The sequence below is a fragment of the Rhinatrema bivittatum genome, chromosome 7 (genome assembly GCF_901001135.1).
Source record: "Rhinatrema bivittatum chromosome 7, aRhiBiv1.1, whole genome shotgun sequence".
Lineage (NCBI taxonomy): Eukaryota > Metazoa > Chordata > Amphibia > Gymnophiona > Rhinatrematidae > Rhinatrema > Rhinatrema bivittatum.
In genome coordinates this window covers 52,574,158-52,590,554 of record NC_042621.1, presented here as the reverse complement: position 1 = coordinate 52,590,554, position 16,397 = coordinate 52,574,158, and the positions used below count along the sequence as shown (strand labels likewise).

The 16,397-nt window shown below is 47.0% G+C and overlaps 1 protein-coding gene across 3 annotated transcripts in view; it reads left to right on the top strand.

Annotated features, from left to right (window-relative positions):
* Window positions 1-16,397, top strand: part of WTIP (WT1 interacting protein) — a 162,542-nt gene that overhangs the window by 129,790 nt on the left and 16,355 nt on the right. For all 3 annotated transcript variants that reach the window (XM_029608374.1, XM_029608373.1, XM_029608376.1), the window contains 2 exons: window positions 4,038-4,168; window positions 8,018-8,069. In XM_029608374.1, coding sequence (XP_029464234.1) covers window positions 4,038-4,168; window positions 8,018-8,069 — 183 coding nt within the window. The remainder of the gene's footprint in view (window positions 1-4,037; window positions 4,169-8,017; window positions 8,070-16,397) is intronic.

Sequence of the window (16,397 nt, the reverse complement as noted above, 5' to 3'; positions counted from 1 at the left end):
TGCGGGGAGATCCTGTTCTAGGCCATCCCCACAAGAACATGTAGAAAGCAAATACTGCCGCCACCCACCCAACTGCCAAATCAATTTAGCCTCCTCCCCATGATTTCATGTCTTATTCACTTTTAATTACACGCCTACCATACAGAACATCTAGGCGACTTGCAATAAACGCAACAGTAGAATAAACACTGAGATCACCTCAAGAGTGTGTGTGTGTGTGTGTGTGTGTGTGTGTGTGTATATATATATATATATATATATATATATAATGAAAAACTGAACTAAAGCTGGCAGCGATGCTACGGCCCCCGTCTACTGCTAACCTCACGTTCGAGGACCCCCAGCAGGCAGGGCCAGGGAATGACTGGATGCTGGGCCAGTGGGAGGTGAGATTGGCTTCTCCTGCTGACATGGCATTAATATTTGGGGGTGGGGGGTTTCCAGAGGAGTGTGAGGAGGATTAGCGTGAGGATGTTCTTTAATTTTGGTCATGGAGGGTGAATTTTTGGGAAATTAGGTGGAAGGGAATTTAATGTATTAGGGGCCTTTGTACTAATGTAAATGCTGTGTATATAATGTAGCTCTCATTGTGCTCATGTGCCATGCTTGTCGCTACTACATTGGCAGAAAACCCATTTATTGCACTAATTTTTAATGCAAATTTTATTAGCCCGGTTTTAGTACCATAGGCCCCCAAAGAGCACTGATATGCGCCCATGGGCAAGTCTTGGTGTAAGGGAGGGGAGGGTCCAAAAATTGTAGGCCTCAGACTCAACAGACCTGAGAGTAGAATAGGAGTGGTAGGAGAGGCCTGACACTCCCCAGTGGGAAGTGTTGTGGATTTGACAAAACCCCTGTGCTCTTGCGGTTCAGGGTCGTCTCCGAGGGCGTTTTTTGGGTTAAGGGAGAGGAGCTAGCGTGTGGTGTCTCCAAGGGGAAAGGACTGCCAGTCCTGCCTCCTGTACTGGGAAGGTGGCTGGGGGCCCAAGCTTGGAGTGGCCATGCTTTTCAGGACCAGGGAGGTCTTGCTGGTGGGGTCCGAGAGTGATCCCTGAGGATCCGAGGAAGACGTCTCTAAAGAACAGGGGGAGTTAAAATACGAAGAAAGCAGATTGCGCTTTGGGGGGGGGCCTTGGAGGGGGGGGGGAAACTACCTAACAGAAGGCCTCGAGTGTTGCTATCCAAGGAACACATCAGTCGGGGGGCGGGGCCCGGGGGGGCCCCCCTCGCCTGCTTTTGTCTGTTGGATCGATGAGAGCTGCAGGGCAGGTGCCCAGGGAGCGTTCTCCAGGCCAGGGACGTGCAGAATTCCTGTTCACTAAGATGAGACCGTGAGGGATTTTTTTCATGGATGTTCTTGACTTTTTCTTTTTTTTCTGTACTTGCACGTGCACTAAACCCCTAATGTACCAACCTATCGGGGTCATTCGTCAAAATGCATTAGGGCGTTAGCGCGGACGTTAGGGCATCAAGCTAGGGTGAGAGCACATTGTGCAAATCTCATCTTTGTCTACCTTTCCTCACCCCAAATCTCATCCAGTCTTCACAGATGGTGGACTGTGCTGTTCATACGTCTGACTGTGCATGGAAAACTAGCCCTCAAACCCTAGACCACCACCAAAACCCTCATATAGTGGTATAAATAGGTAACTAATATGAGAGACTTATAAGGAGTCGATCTCTGTCTTGCTCTCAAAGTTTAACACACATTGTGGTTAAATACCTATGTGAAGCGCTGTGGTTAACTCAAAAATTACCCTAACAATGCCTTTTTTTTTTTTTTTTTTTTATCGTGGGTGCCGTTCATGCGAAATTTATAGCAAAACAATGAATCTGGGCCTATGATTTTTTGTTTCCTGCAGTCAAGGATTTTTTTTTTCTGAACAGGAAGACCACCCCCCTACCCCCGCCCAGTGCGGGAAGAACCTGGGAGCAATGGGTGCTGCCCAGGGGCCTCCCACGTGAGCCGGGGGCAGGGGCCCTTGCATTTGATGCATAAGCAAAGCTGGTTACGGTGACTTTGTTCAGCAGGGCTTCCTTACGATGATTAAATCTCAGTAGTAAATCTGGAATATTTCTAGGGAAATACCACCTGCAATTAAATGCTTAAAGGTGAATTTTAAAAGGCCGGTGCGCGCCAAAACCAGGAGCTGCGCGAGTGTCGGGACAGCGCGCGCCTAGTGGAATTTCAAAAGCCTCCCGCTACGCGCACCAAGGAAGGGTTGTGTTAAAAAAAAAAAAAAAAAAAAAGAGGGGCGGGGGATGGGCGTTCCCGGGCCTCACCTTGAAATTTGCGCTTAAATACCTGAGCGCCCAGGCGCGCGCTGGGGTCCCCTGCCGCGTAACTTTTCTTTTGCTACGGAGGACTTGTAAGTAATAAAATAAGAGACGAGATAGGCAGATGGGCAGGGTTTAAAGGGGGCAGGGCTAACAGGGGAGAAGGGGAGGCTGTTAAACCTTGAGGGGTTTGGAAGTCCTATCCCTTGCCTGGGTGAACTGGGAACAAACTGGTAAAACTGGGAATGGCGTCAGCTCGCGTGCGTTTTAAAATCCCCTCGTGGTAGAAGCAGCATTTTACGCGCTTAGGGGCGCATTCACTTAAAATTGCACACACTCGTGCGTGCGGTCGGGCTCTTTTGTAACATGCGCGCGTGTGTGTGCACGTGTGTGTGTGTATGTTACAAAATGGCCGCGTCCCTGGGTGCAGGCTGACGAACGTGCGCCCGTTTAAAAGGTACCGTCCCCTCTTGTTTCCTTGTAACTATAAATGAACAGCCGTCCCCTCTGGCCCCCACGGTTCATAACTGCAGCATGAAGAATATTTAAATCAGAGTGAGCTGAGCGCATGTGCGCCCCCTGACCTTGATCCTCATATCTTACGCCTGCCCTGTGAGCTGCAGAGAGTAATTATTCCTCAGTAGCCAGAGACTGCAGCGTCCCGTAGGTGACCAGGGAGGTCATCCTAAGAATATTCTGCTTTCATTTTAAAACCAGAAGCCACCCTGAAGCGTGGCCTCCACCCTCCCCTCCTCCTCCTGCCCTGGAGTGCCCTCTGCCCCGTCCAGACGTCTGCTCCACTCTACCGAGCCCAAGGCTTACTCTGGTTTCATCTTTTCCGTGTATATGATTTTTTTTTTTTTAAATCAATTTGTGAAGAGGTCTTGGCCCTTTGACCCGCAGAAACAAAACAAGATTTTTTTTTTTTTAAATCCCTCCACCATGTTTTATATTTCTTCCTTTTATTTAACCACCCATATAGACAAAAATAAACCAGCTCTTCTCTGAGCTGGAGTCCAGCTTTCTCTGGGTGTAGCCCCATGAAAACGGTGTATGGTATTTAAAAGTGCAGCCTCTCGGAGCCTGACCCCCGTGGCCCGTGACTTTTTTCTTACAGACAGGTCTCTTTTTGTTGGTTTGCAGTCTGTTTTGTTTTTTTCCCCTGACTGTCGGTCAATTAGCTGACAGTTGGCAACCTTGGGCCCTCTTAGAACGAGCTGCGAGGATGATATTCGTGGACTTCCCTGGTGGCAGCCCCGGTTCCCAGTAAAGCGAGGGCTTTGCTTCCCGACGTGTGGCATATCCGACCCCCCCCTTTGATGGGAGTGGGGGGGGGGGGAATCGGATGTTTGTGAATGTTAGTGGAGGGGGAGCTGAAAAGTTTTTGGGGAGGGGAAAAAAAAAAAAGGGACGTTTTGCTTGTATTAGAACCGTGAGCTGGATGGTTTAAAGGAAAGGCAGCAGCTCTCTGCCGAGGAAAGGTGCCTTCATGAGAAACGAGAGAGAAAATGTAAACGGGAAAACCTTTTTTTGTATGGTGGGAGCTAGACCCTGTGTGGTGGGGAAAGTGATCGCTGGCTGGTCTTAGAAGCGCAGGGCACATCTCCAGGCAGCACTAACCATCGGGGATGAAAGCATTTCTCAGCAGTTGGCAGCAAGTTTCACGATCAACCTCAGGGGTGAAGTGATATCATGTGGAATGCAAACCAACACAAAACACTACCCAATAACATTTTCCATTGATTTTTTTTCTCTTCAAGATTTTACAGGCCCTTGGAAAATCTTACCATCCTGGCTGCTTCCGCTGCGTGGTGTGCAATGAATGTCTGGATGGCGTGCCTTTCACCGTGGACGTGGAGAACAATATCTACTGTGTTAAGGACTATCACACGTAAGGCCGCGCGCGCAGGAACCCGGGACACTGTTTTTCATGCACTCCCTGATGGTGGTTGGTATGGTTTGGTTAGTTGCTTCTTCATTTTTTTTTTGGCCTGGCAGATTCCTCCGGCTCCTTAAAGACGTCCACCAGTCGAGTTTGAACTGTGTCCCCCTTGCTAGGGTTGTGGTGGCAGGAGCCTTCCTGTGGAACAACCGTGGGTTCTCCACCCCCCGTGTTTTAACATTCCTTTCCCCCTAGCCCTTCTATCTCCTCTGACCACTGAAGTGTCAGCCTTTTGGACAGAGCCACAGACCGCTCCCTCCAGAACCTGGTAATGCATGCACACCCTGGTCAGTTGGTGCTGGTGTCGAGCAATGGCTGGGACTCCCTCCGGTCCAAGGCTGTGAACACATCCTCTGCAGTCACCCCCACCCAAATAGAGGCTGAGTTGACCGATGGCTTTGGTTGGCGAACACCATGTCCTTAGATGCAAGTCCCATCGGGTCAACCTTTAAAGCCTTGAGGGCATGCAGAGGTTGGCGCTCCATACTTTTCGATGGCCAGGCATAGGACATGATGGTGCATGCGCTCTTGTTTTTCTCTGTTGCAAAACTAGAATTGCAAGTATCTGTTGTGATTTAACAAAGCCGAACTGAAGCATCTTCTGCTGCTATGGAGGACTCGCTAAGAGACTGGGGATTCGGGGCCGTATATGGTGCTCAGTGGTTAATATGGGCATGCAACTGTTAATCAAGCGCCTTCTTTTAATTGGTATCCAGCTAATCCCCCAGTGCCTATAAGGTGATCCGTGATGCTCCGAATGGGAGGTCCAACATGACCCCTTTACTGTGAAAGGCTTCAAATAACATGGAATGAACGCAGCCACGAAACATCCTCCAAGTCCAAACTGGCACCGTTTGAGCCCTAGTCCAACAGGCGTGTTGCTTTCTCTTGGACAAGTTGCTTTCCATTCCCTCCTTGAAGCTTTGTTTATGACCGTATAATATTTTCAGATTAATTTGCCTTTTTTTTTTTCTAATTCCTTCCCACTGAACACTTAGAACTTAATCCCCTATCTTGTGTTTCATACTTGGACAAAGTGTTTAGCAATTTTCAAGTGTCTCAGAAACATGGTATTAAGTTCTTTTATTAGCATGAAATAGCTTAATCTGTGCAGGGCGGAAAATTACATGAGCAGTGAAGAATGTGTTCCTTCACAGGACTGCGTCAACTTGACCTTCTAGTCCCTTTCAAATGAAGCCAAGTATTTGTGGAAATATTTCATGCACGGATTGAGGTGATACATGCTTTGGGGGGTTCTTTAACAGCAGATCAGACATTTTGAACAAACACAAATATTCGCAGTGTTGGCCGGCCCAGTAGGTCAGGTGGTGAGTGCTGTGCACTGCCACGCAGAAAGGTCCTCCGGTTCGTGCTCTCGCGTCCTAGGTCTGCCGGAACTGGGGATGCTGTGGAAGGGGGAAGCCTGTGGTCACTTCTTAGAGCCTGTGCTTGCATGGTTCCTGAAGGAGCCCTGTTGCAGGCTCTCCCACTAGTCTAGGAAGGGTTACTGCAATGACCAGAGCAGGTACATTGGTGGCTCGGAGGGGTGGGTGGGGGAGTTGTACTATACAGGAAATATCCCTAAGCAGTTGTAAATGAAAGCTCATGGCACCAGGATCTTAGCCCCTAGTTCCAATTGAGCTTGGAAGCTCAAAAGAAGAGGGAGAAAACTGCTGGGTCAAAAAAAACCCAAAACAAAACAATTTAATGTGCAAAATGAGATTTGGGTAAGAATAGCTCAAGTATGAGCCTGCGAGTCGATGTGCTCGCTTGCATTTGCCTTGTTCAAGGATTTAACTTCTTAGCAACATCTGGAAGAAAAGCAATTTTCAAAAACCCATGCAAGCGGGAATAAAAAGTTTGGGAGGAGGGCTGTTGGGAAATTTTGCACACGGGAAAACTTCCACAGCGATTTTTGGTGACATTTTTGCTTGAACCAGTGCTGTCTATTTAAAAGTGTATGTGGGGGGGGGAGAGTTTTTCCCGTCCTGAAGTTGCCCGAAAAGAAATGTTTAGGCAAGAAGACAGAATCCATTCCAGAGGCCTGCATGACCTTCGTAATTTTAAAAAGAGATCGGGAGCGAGGTCGAGGAGCGCGGCATCGGGAACGCTTTGTCCTGTCAGACTCTTATTTCCTCTCAGATTCGTGACGCTCCCAAATATGGAGTGCGGTCGGGGATGTCGCGCTCAATTGATGTTGGGGTGGGGGGGGGGGGTGGGGTTTTGGCGTTAAAAAAAAACAAAAAACGCGGGTTGATTATCGGCTCCCCCATAACGCGGGCGAGCGTGCACGCGCAGGTTTTACAGCGCACGGACTTTGGCCCGCTGGGAAAGAGGGGGGGGGGGAGGGAAAGCGCGCGCACTAATTTCATTTTCAGCTCGCCGCGCTCGTACGGGCCTTCCCGTACAAATGCGGCAGTTTCCAAAGGGAGGATTCCACGGGGAATTTTCCCTGCTTAACGTTTTGTTTTGCCGGGGCCCATGGGACACAAATTATCCGTGGACCTGGAGGCTGCCTGCGTGGGGGAGGTGGGTTGTTTCAAAATTGCCCTCTTTTTAACCTTTTTTTTTTTTTTTTTCCACTCAGATTTTATTAGAACTGATAGTAGATCCGGCCAGCGTACAATACTCGAACCAGGAAACCAAAATTAATTTAAAGACAGACAAATGTGCTTACAAAGGAACTACAAGTGAAGCCCCACCCCCCATATCAGGCAGGGCAGGGGCCTCCCACCCAACGAGAAATGGCTCCCCAAATCTTCACGTACTTTGGTGCGTGAAGCCTTTCGCTGTGTTGTCAGTTTCCCCCATATAAAATACTGATTCTTTCGGAGCAAATCGAGAAGGTAAAGCTGATTTCCTCCAAAAAGCAGGAATCTGACTTTGGGCAGCCACCGCCAAGTGAGATAAAGTCCATGGGCAAAAAAAAAAAAAAAAAGACAAGATGCAGGCTTTTTTGGCACTGTCGGTGCCCAAAACTTATAATCTGGCCTAGTGTTTGATACTTTGAAAAAAAAAAAATCATCCTCATCTTAAACAGCGCACTGTAATTTATTTTTAATATACGATCAGCATCGACACCTGGCTTCAAGCTTGCGCCCTGGAGAGCGCTGCTACAAAAACTGCCCAGCAAATAAGGAAAGGTGTTTTTCTTTCTGTTATCAAATGGCCCACCGTGATGATTTAGTGGCAGTCCTTTGCCATGCAAGTTGCCACAAGCTCTCAGACCAGGGGGAGATCAAGCTTTTCTGGTAGCATGCATGGTTTTCTGCAGGTGAACTGTCCTTAGAGCGGCCCCTGGAGAACAGCCCCCAAAATGTCCTGCGCTAGACTTCCGTACGTTCCCCCCCCCCCCCCCGCTGAAGCAAATTTTTCGTGCTTGCAGTCCTTGGCGAGGGGAGGGTTTCACCAGCCTGCTGGGTCAGTGTCTGCCCTGCGTTGGATGCCCACTCCCCATGTTGGCTGGAGGGTGTGCAGGCCCATGCTCCTGGTGCCATAGCAACACCGCATCGCGGGATTCCAAAAGGAGCCCTGAATGCTCCTTTTGGAAAGAAAGCAATCGACCACTCACCCCCCTGGGAGGCGATAAAATACATGGAGGGGGGAGTAAATCCCTGGGGAGCTACAAACGAAGATTTACAGAACCCGATCAACTGAGCTGGAACCCCAAAGGAGCAGGATCAAATAAAGATTTCACCTACTACTTGTATGGCTTTTCTTTCTTTTTACATTTTTTTTTTTTTTTAAAGAAAGTATTTTTTGTAAGTGTTGAAACATTGTCTTTGTCTCTACTTTCAGGGTTTTTGCCCCTAAATGTGCCTCGTGTAACAAGCCTATACTACCCGCACAGGTAAACGGATCAGTGCTTTCTGTCGGCACGACCTGGTTAATCGAAATAGACTGTCAGAACTGTTTTTGTGTTCTTATGGAAATGTCTTCTATAAACTAGGCAGTGTTACTTCTGTGCCACAAGACACATGCCATGTACCCATGGCCCTGATGCTATGACATCCAGGAAAGCAAAGGCATGGATTAGCCTCTTCTAATGTTCCAGATGATTAACCCCCTCCCCTGGATATTCTTCAGCACAAAACACAGCTAGAAGCTTGCATCTCCTCTGCCTAGCCTTTGTTTTTCCGCCTTGGAATCTAGACTTTATTAAATGTAAAACTGATTTGGCAATATGTCTTCAGGAAGTGCCGATTAAATTCAAAACCGCAGCTATGAACAGCAGACTCTTAAACTCATTTGAGGCCAATATTAAAAAAAAAAAAAAAAAAAAAAAAGCTGACCTAAATTTAGCCCTTAAGTTTGTTTCTCTGTTCTAACTCCACTCCAATAGCTACCCACTCAGGGCGGGTGCAAGGGTATTAGACACTCAGCAAACCTTGCAGCCTTGCATCGCCCCTGACCTTCCCATACACAATTAAAAATTATGCACTTCTAATAACAAGATTTTACAAGAAAAAGGACATTGATATAATAATATAATTCACAACATGTATATTATACTTACTTACACAGCTCCACCTCCGGAGTCCTTTCTTCCAGCCCCGCAGAGACAATCCCTTTCTGCTCTTCAGTGCCCTGCAAAGAGACACTTGGAAACCCATTTGCTATCAGGTCTATTATAACGCATGTTGTGTATGGGCTTGGCCCTCAGAAAGCCATGAGCAAACTGAATTACAGTTACTATATAGTAAACCTTCAATATTAAAATGCCACTAACTGCAATCATTCAAACAGTAACAACCCTATCTATGAAAAGGCAACACGGCAAATATTACACCAGGCTCTAAAACACCAATACACCTCCTCTTAAGGAAAACAGAACAAGCCAGACTGCTATAGATCCTTACACAAACTAACATTAGCAGAATATCTCACCTCTGTCACATATGCAGAACACAGAAAGACACTCACCAAATACAGAATAAATTGACTATAATGTGCAGACAAAATCTGAACTGGAAACCACAACAAGCTAGACTGTGTATGCAGTGTAACAGTGGAAGAACAGAAACATCACCATTCCTCATAAAACAAACAAAATCAAGTATAAAACAATCATAATAGTAAAACCATACTAATAAAAAAAAAATTCAAAATGCCTAACAAATAGAATAACATCAAATAATTACAAACGTATACAAATTTTAAAAAATTCCCCAAATACCAATAAAATAGTTCAAAACAGCAGAGACAATAAAGAACCAATAATTAAAACTAATAATCCTTTACTTCCATCCCTGGGAACTTTGAATCTCTAGAAACCCTGAGATTATCGTGAATTAAAAGGAGGTGGGGACGACGACAAACTTTCTCCTCTCACATACGTACACGCTTACTCATGCTCTCATACACACACTTGGGCAGACCCTGTGATCCAGATGCCTCCTCTCTCTCCTGTTTGTGGCCACGCAGGCCCAGCTAACACTGCTGCTGCTCCTCTCTTACTGTCGCATGGATCCATCTTCCACACCTCTCTTGGGCCGCACAGGCAGCTGACACTGTTCCTGCTCAGTGCTCCTGTCTTGCCATCACTGTTCCTCTCTTCAGCTACATGGGCTCAGCCCGACACTGCTCCACCTCCGGAGACCTTTCTTCCAGCCCCACGGAGACGATTCCTTTCTGCTCTTTAGTGCCGCAGTGACTGGGCTTTCTTCTTTCCACCCCCGTGGCCCCTTGCAACACAACGTCCGGCCACGGGGCAGGAAGAAAGAGGCCCAATCGTCATGTCTCGCCACCAGCAAGGATACAGTGTTGCTTCCACTGGCCCTGCTCTGAATAGTGGAAGTACTAGGTGACCACCTAATCCCCTTAGTGCTTCCACTGGCCCAGCACCTACTTTTTAGGCCCCTAAATGTAGTTTCCTAGTGAAACTAGAAGCCTAAATTTAGGGACTCAGTAAATTTACAAAAGGACAAATTTAGGAGCCTAAACCCTTTTGAAAAGTGATCCCTAGAGGCGTACTAAGGGGGGGCGAGGGGGGTGGTCCGCCCCGGGTGGCAACAGAGGAAGGGGTGCCACTGCCGCCGGCAGGAAAGTCCTGCTGGCAGGGCGGAACAGTGACGTTGCGGGGGAAAGCCTGCCTAGAAAAAGCAAGGACCTGCAGTGACAGAGACCAGCGGTGCCACTGGTATTTCCTGGAGCCAGCATGCTGGTAAAGAAGAGGCCCAGCATTGCTGCTGGTGCTGCAGAAGCTGGCGGGAGCTGGCAGCAGCAGAGGCCCTGTGGTGCCGCCAATGGCCGAAGAAGGGAGATACAGGCCCTGTGAGAGAAAGTGCCAGTGTGTGAGGGGGTGTGTATGAGAAGATGCCTGTGGGTGTGTGCATGGGTGAGACAGGAATCGTGTGAGAGATACAGAAGAAGCGTGTTGTGTGAGAAAAAGACGGAGGAAACATATATGTCTGTCTCTTTCACTCACGCATACACACACACACACACTCAAGTTCCCTCCGTCTCTTACCAGCTGTTTTGAAATGTATATTTTTTAGTATGGCTTTACTGTTCTGATTAATTTATATTTCTTGATTGTATTGTTTTGAGGAATAGTGATTTTCAGCTTTTCCATTGTTGCACTGCATACAGAATCTGCCTTGTGGCTTCCAATTCAGTTTTTCTCTACATGTGTGTTGGCGTGTGAGAGAGACACAGAGGAAGTGACTCTCTCACACACACAGACATGCTCCCTCTCTCTCACTAAGCATGTATATGTGTATGAAAAAGAAGGAGCATATTGTGTGTGTGTGTGTCTGTGTGTGTGTGTGTCTGTGTGTGTGTGTGTGTGTGAGCGTGCCCCCAGTCTACAACAATCTTAGGATGACAGATATGGAGAGTGGGAGATTTTAAAATCCTTATCAGTAGTGGGAGATTTTAAAATCCTTATTAGTAGTGGGAGATTTTAAAATACTTATTAGTTTTATTGATTGGGTGTTGTTTGATGTGTCTGCTGTTTAAAATATTTTATCGATGTTTAGGAAATGTTAAAATTATATATTGGAGGGGGGGGGAGGCCAAAGAAGTATTCACCCCAGGTGCCAAATACTCTAGGTACACCTCTGTTGATCCCATCTATTTTTCGGAACAAAAAACATTTCTTTGACTCGCGAAATAGCCCTGGTGTTGCTTGCTGAATTTGTTCTGTTCAAGGTTCATGCTGTGCCAGATGGTCAGTTTGCAGATCAAAAGAGGCCATGGCACGGTTGTTGGTGAAAGCCACGTGTGTCTTAGAGAAACTGCTGTAAGTCACCTGGACAGAGAAAATTATTCAGGCAAAAACGTAGAAGAATGGAGTAGGGCAGAAGACCCAGGGATTCAATTAAAGAAAAGTAGTTCAGCCTGACCAAGCAGATGAGGTAGAAATGTATGTCTACAGACAGGCAAAATTAAAATATAGTACTTTATACCATTTAGAGGGAAAAATAAACCTTTGGCTTACAAAAGATTTACTTCCCTAACACCGGAAGTTGTACCAGGTGTTGTGCCTTCTCGGGGAGCTGTTTATGCAGTACAGGGTCCTTTGATTAGACCCCCAGCAGCCAAAGAGGAGAATAAAGCATTGCCAGCATGAGGGCAAGGTGTTTGTAGCTTGTGCTAGCCTAAAAATAGTGGAATGTTCCCAGCCGATCCACCATAGTACCCGTTTCCCCAAGCCTACCTCTCAAAGTTCAGCAGCACCTCTCTTTACTACACAGCAGCCCTGACACCCTAGCAGGAAATCGAGAAACCAGGAATAAGAGTATGAGACACAGGGAGGGTCCTCTGCAGTAGCGTGAAGAACTCGGCACATACCCGCCATACGGGCCGATACAGTACAGTGCGCTCCGGTGGCGCGCACTGTTAGCCCAGGTTTGGCCGCGTGTTTTCAATGCGCTAGCTTTACCCCTTATTCAGTAAGGGGTAATAGCGCGTCGAACAAGTGCGGCCAACCCCCCCCCCCCCTCCCGAAACTAATAGCGCCCGCAACATGCAAATGCATGTTAATGACCCTATTAGTTATTCACTCGCGATCCAGAAAGTAAAATGTGCAGCGAAAGCCACACATTTTACTTTCAAAAATTAACGCCTGCCCGCGCCGGGGAAGTGTACAGAAAAGCAGAAAAACCTGCTTTTCTGTACACCCTCTGACTTAATATCATAGCGATATTAAGTCGGAGGCCCCCAAAAATTAAAAAAAATTTAAAAAAAAAAATTTTAAATCGGCCCGCGGGTCGGAAGACGGACGCTCAATTATGCCGGCGTCCGTTTTCCGAACCCATGGCTGTCAGCGGGTTTGAGAACAGACGCCAGCAAAATTGAGCGTCGGTTGTCAAACCCACTGACAGCTGCCGCTGCTGTCAAAAAGGAGGCACTAGGGACACGCTAGTGTCCCTAGCGCCTCTTTACTGTGCGCCCTAATTTGCATAAGCCACCCTCCTGATTCGAGTGCCCAGGAGAGTGGCCTGTGCGCTGCCGGGAGAGCGGGTGCTCGCCGGCTCTCCCGCGTGTTTTTCTGTATCGGCCTGATAGGTAGGTGTGCCTAAAGTCATGCCTGTCTTTTGTAAAGTGTGCAACAGAGGCCACACGGCTTATAAAATACTACTTTAACTCTGAACTGAAAGTATACACGCATGATTGTGTGCGCGTGCTTTTTTTTTTTTTTTTTTTTAATGTAGGGATCCGCATAGTTTATACATTTATTTTAAATTGCGTGCATATGCTTTACATTTATTTATTTATTTATTTATTTATTTAAAAGTCTTCTATACCGATGTTAGTCGAAACATCACCTCGGTTTACATGGAACAAAAGCAACGGAAATTACAAGTAACAGGGGAAGGGTAAGGGGTACAAAAAACCATAAGGAGAGCAGAGAAGCATAGGAACAAACAACAAGTGAACTATAATGTCATAAGAACAAGGTCATAGTCAAATTCAGGTCATGATCCATCACAATTCAATATTCATCAAGGGTGTTGGGGAAAGGCTTGTTTGAATAGCCAGGTTTTGAGCTGGGCTCTGAATTTGGTGATGCAAGGTTCAAGTCATATACTTGAAATAAATATGTCCTCCCCTCCTTTACCTGCCCTGCCTTTCTACCCGACACCCCCTGTCTATATACCATCTCTAACTTCCCCTATTTCTGCTCCTACTCTAATGATCCTACCATATAATTGCTCCTAATCTAAGATTAGCACAATCGCTCTCCTCTTACCACTTCTAATTTAGAACTCTATCACCCTCTAACCCTCTCCCTTAGCTTTTACCTATTCTCCTTGAACCCTCTTTACTCTATAGTGTTGTTTTAATTCAGCTCAGTTAAGTTACAACTAAATGATAGTTCTGTTTTTTATTTTTAAAAGATTCTACTTATTTTATGTTCAAATATTTATATACTTGCCTTTTTTAATTGTATAACGCTTATATAACTCTGTTAAATGTAAAACGCTCCGGCGTAAGTTCCTGTTCACTGTACACCGACGTGATATCTTTGATGAGCGGCGGTATATAAAAATTTATAAATAAATAAATAAATAAGTCTGAGGTGGGTTGGGAGTGAATTCCAGTGCATAGGTCCAGCAATGGAGAGCGCCCGATCCCTTGTAGCTGTGAGGTGCGCTTTCTTTAGGGATGGCACATGGAGGGACCCTTTGTTAGTGGTCCTTTTCGGTCGATTCGAGCAGGCAAATTGGAGGGGATCTGCCAGCCAGTTGGAGTGATGGGAATATAAGGCTTTATGAATAATGGTCAGGGATTTAAAGAGGATGCGGGAGGGAATAGGGAGCCAGTGTAGGTCCTTCAGTATAGGGGAAATATGGTCGTATTTGTGAGTGTTGGAGAGGGTTCTGGCTACAGTGTTCTGTAGCATTTGGAGGGGCTTTAAGGAGGAGTAGGGTAGGCCAAGTAGGAGGGAGTTACAGTAATCCATCTTGGATGCCAGTGTAGCCTGGACGACAGTGCGGAAGTCACTAGCGTGTAGGAGAGGTTTCAGGTTTTTTAAGACTTTAAGTTTGAAGAAACCCTCTTTGAGTATTGGCACTGATATGTTTTTTGAAGTTCAGTTGTTGGTCGATTAGGACCTCCAGGTTTCTTGCGCAGGGCTGTGCATGAGGAATCTTGATAGCAGAGTCAATTGAGAGTGCGGGATTAGTAGGGGGGTGATGGGATATGAGGAGGAGTTCAGTTTTGGCAGTGTTTAGAGCAAGGTGGAGGTTGGTAAGTAAGGAGTTGATGGCAGCGAGATGGTTTCCCCAGGATTCAAGGGTGTCAGATAGGGAGCCTTGAATGGGTATGATGATTTGCACATCATCAGCGTAGAGAAAGAATTTGAGGCCAAGTTCTGATAAGAGTTTGCACAAGGGGGTGAGGTAAATGTTAAAGAGGGTAGAAGAGAGGGAGGAGCCTTGGGGGACTCCTTGGGCGAGGGCGTAGTGGGAGGACTCAGCATTGCCTATTTTCACGGGGAATTTCCTATTGTCGAGGTAGGATGAGAACCACTTAAGGGCTGTGCCAGAAAGGCCAATGTCGGTTAGGCGGGCAAGGAGGTGGGTGTGATTTATGGTGTCAAAAGCTGCTGAAATGTCCAGTAGAGCAAGAAGGTAGCTGTGACCTTGATCCATTCCCCTGAGTAAGTAGTCAGTCAAGGAAAGTAAGAGGGTCTCAGTGTTGAGGTGTTTACGGAAGCCAAATTGAGAGGGGTGGAGAAGGTTGTGAGTTTCAAGGAATTCTGTAAGTTGTGAGTTGACGACCTTCTCCATGATTTTTGAGATGAAAGGGAGATTGGAGATAGGGCGAAAGTTGGCGGGGTCCTTGGGGTCAAGTGCAGGTTTTTTGAGCAGTGGTTTGACCACAGCATGCTTGAGTGGGTCAGGGACAATGCCTGAAGAGAGGGAGCAATTGATAACATCTGCAATGGGTTTGGAAATGATGTCAGGTATGGTGAGGAGGGCTTTGGTGGGGATAGTGTCTGATGGATGAGACGCAGGTTTCATCTTTTTGAGGATAGATGTGATTTCAGTGGATGAGACGAGTTCAAGGTTGTTAAAGGAGGACGAGGGTGGGTCAGTGCCTGTAGCAGCTGGGAGCGAGGAGGGAGTAGAGGGAAATCGGAGAAGGATGGTTGCGATTTTGTCATGAAAGTAGCGTCCCAGTTCTTCACATTTGCTGCTGGCTTCGCTGTCAGGAATTGGGGGGGGGGATGTGTGTTTGGTAAGGGAAGAAACATAGGTGAAGAGGGCTTTGGGGTTATATTTGTAATCGTGGATTCTTAGGGCGTAGTAGTCTCGTTTGGCTTTAAGGGTGGCTAGCCTGTAGAGATGTAGTGAGGATTTGAATATGGATGCTTTTTGCGGGGATGGTTCTTTAAGCCATGTGCGTTCTTTCTGCCTGAGCTCATGTTTCATTAGTTTGAGGTCTGGGGAGTACCATGGGTTTTGTTTTTTTGCAGATAGTTTAGTTTTATGTGTGGTGATAGGGCACCGTTTGTTTGCAATATCTAAGGTGATGTGGCTCCAAGAGTCTAGGGCTGTGTTTGGAGTTGAGCAGTTGAGTTTCAGAGAAGAGCTGGCAAAGGCTAAAGTGAGGTCCCCACTGGGGCAGGATTTTCTGTAGGCAAAAGATGTGGTGGAGGGGGATTTGGATGGTTTGGGTATCTTTATAGAGATGGAGGATTTGACAATAGCGTGATCGGACCATGGGACAGGGGTACAGTGTGGTTTAGAGGGTAGGCTAATGCTGGAGTTGACAAAGAGGAGGTCCAGGGTGTGCCCTGCTTTGTGCGTGGGGGAGGTGATAACTTGGGTAAAGCCGATGGCTTCGAGTGTGCTGAGGATGGCAAAATAACTGCAACATGTGCCTGTAATAACCCTCGTTTTTTGCGCGGAGGCAGAGATTTTAGAAAATGGGCTGTGTATCTTGTTTAGGAAAATACTTGTGCATGTATCTGCAAGCACCAGTTCACCCGAGATCCCCACTAGTGGACCCGCACCCTCCACCTCTTGCTTCGCCCTCCCCCTCCAAAATCTGCCGACAAAGGAGATGTCTGATTTCAGATCTGCAGCCAGATTAGCGGGGGTAAAAGCGTGCGCCCATGTTCGAGGTCTGTGCGGACTCTGTTTATAAAATCCGTGAAGCGTGTGCTTACTTCCAAAACCCACCCTCTTTCTCTCTGCGCGCCTTTCCGCACGGCAGTGACCAT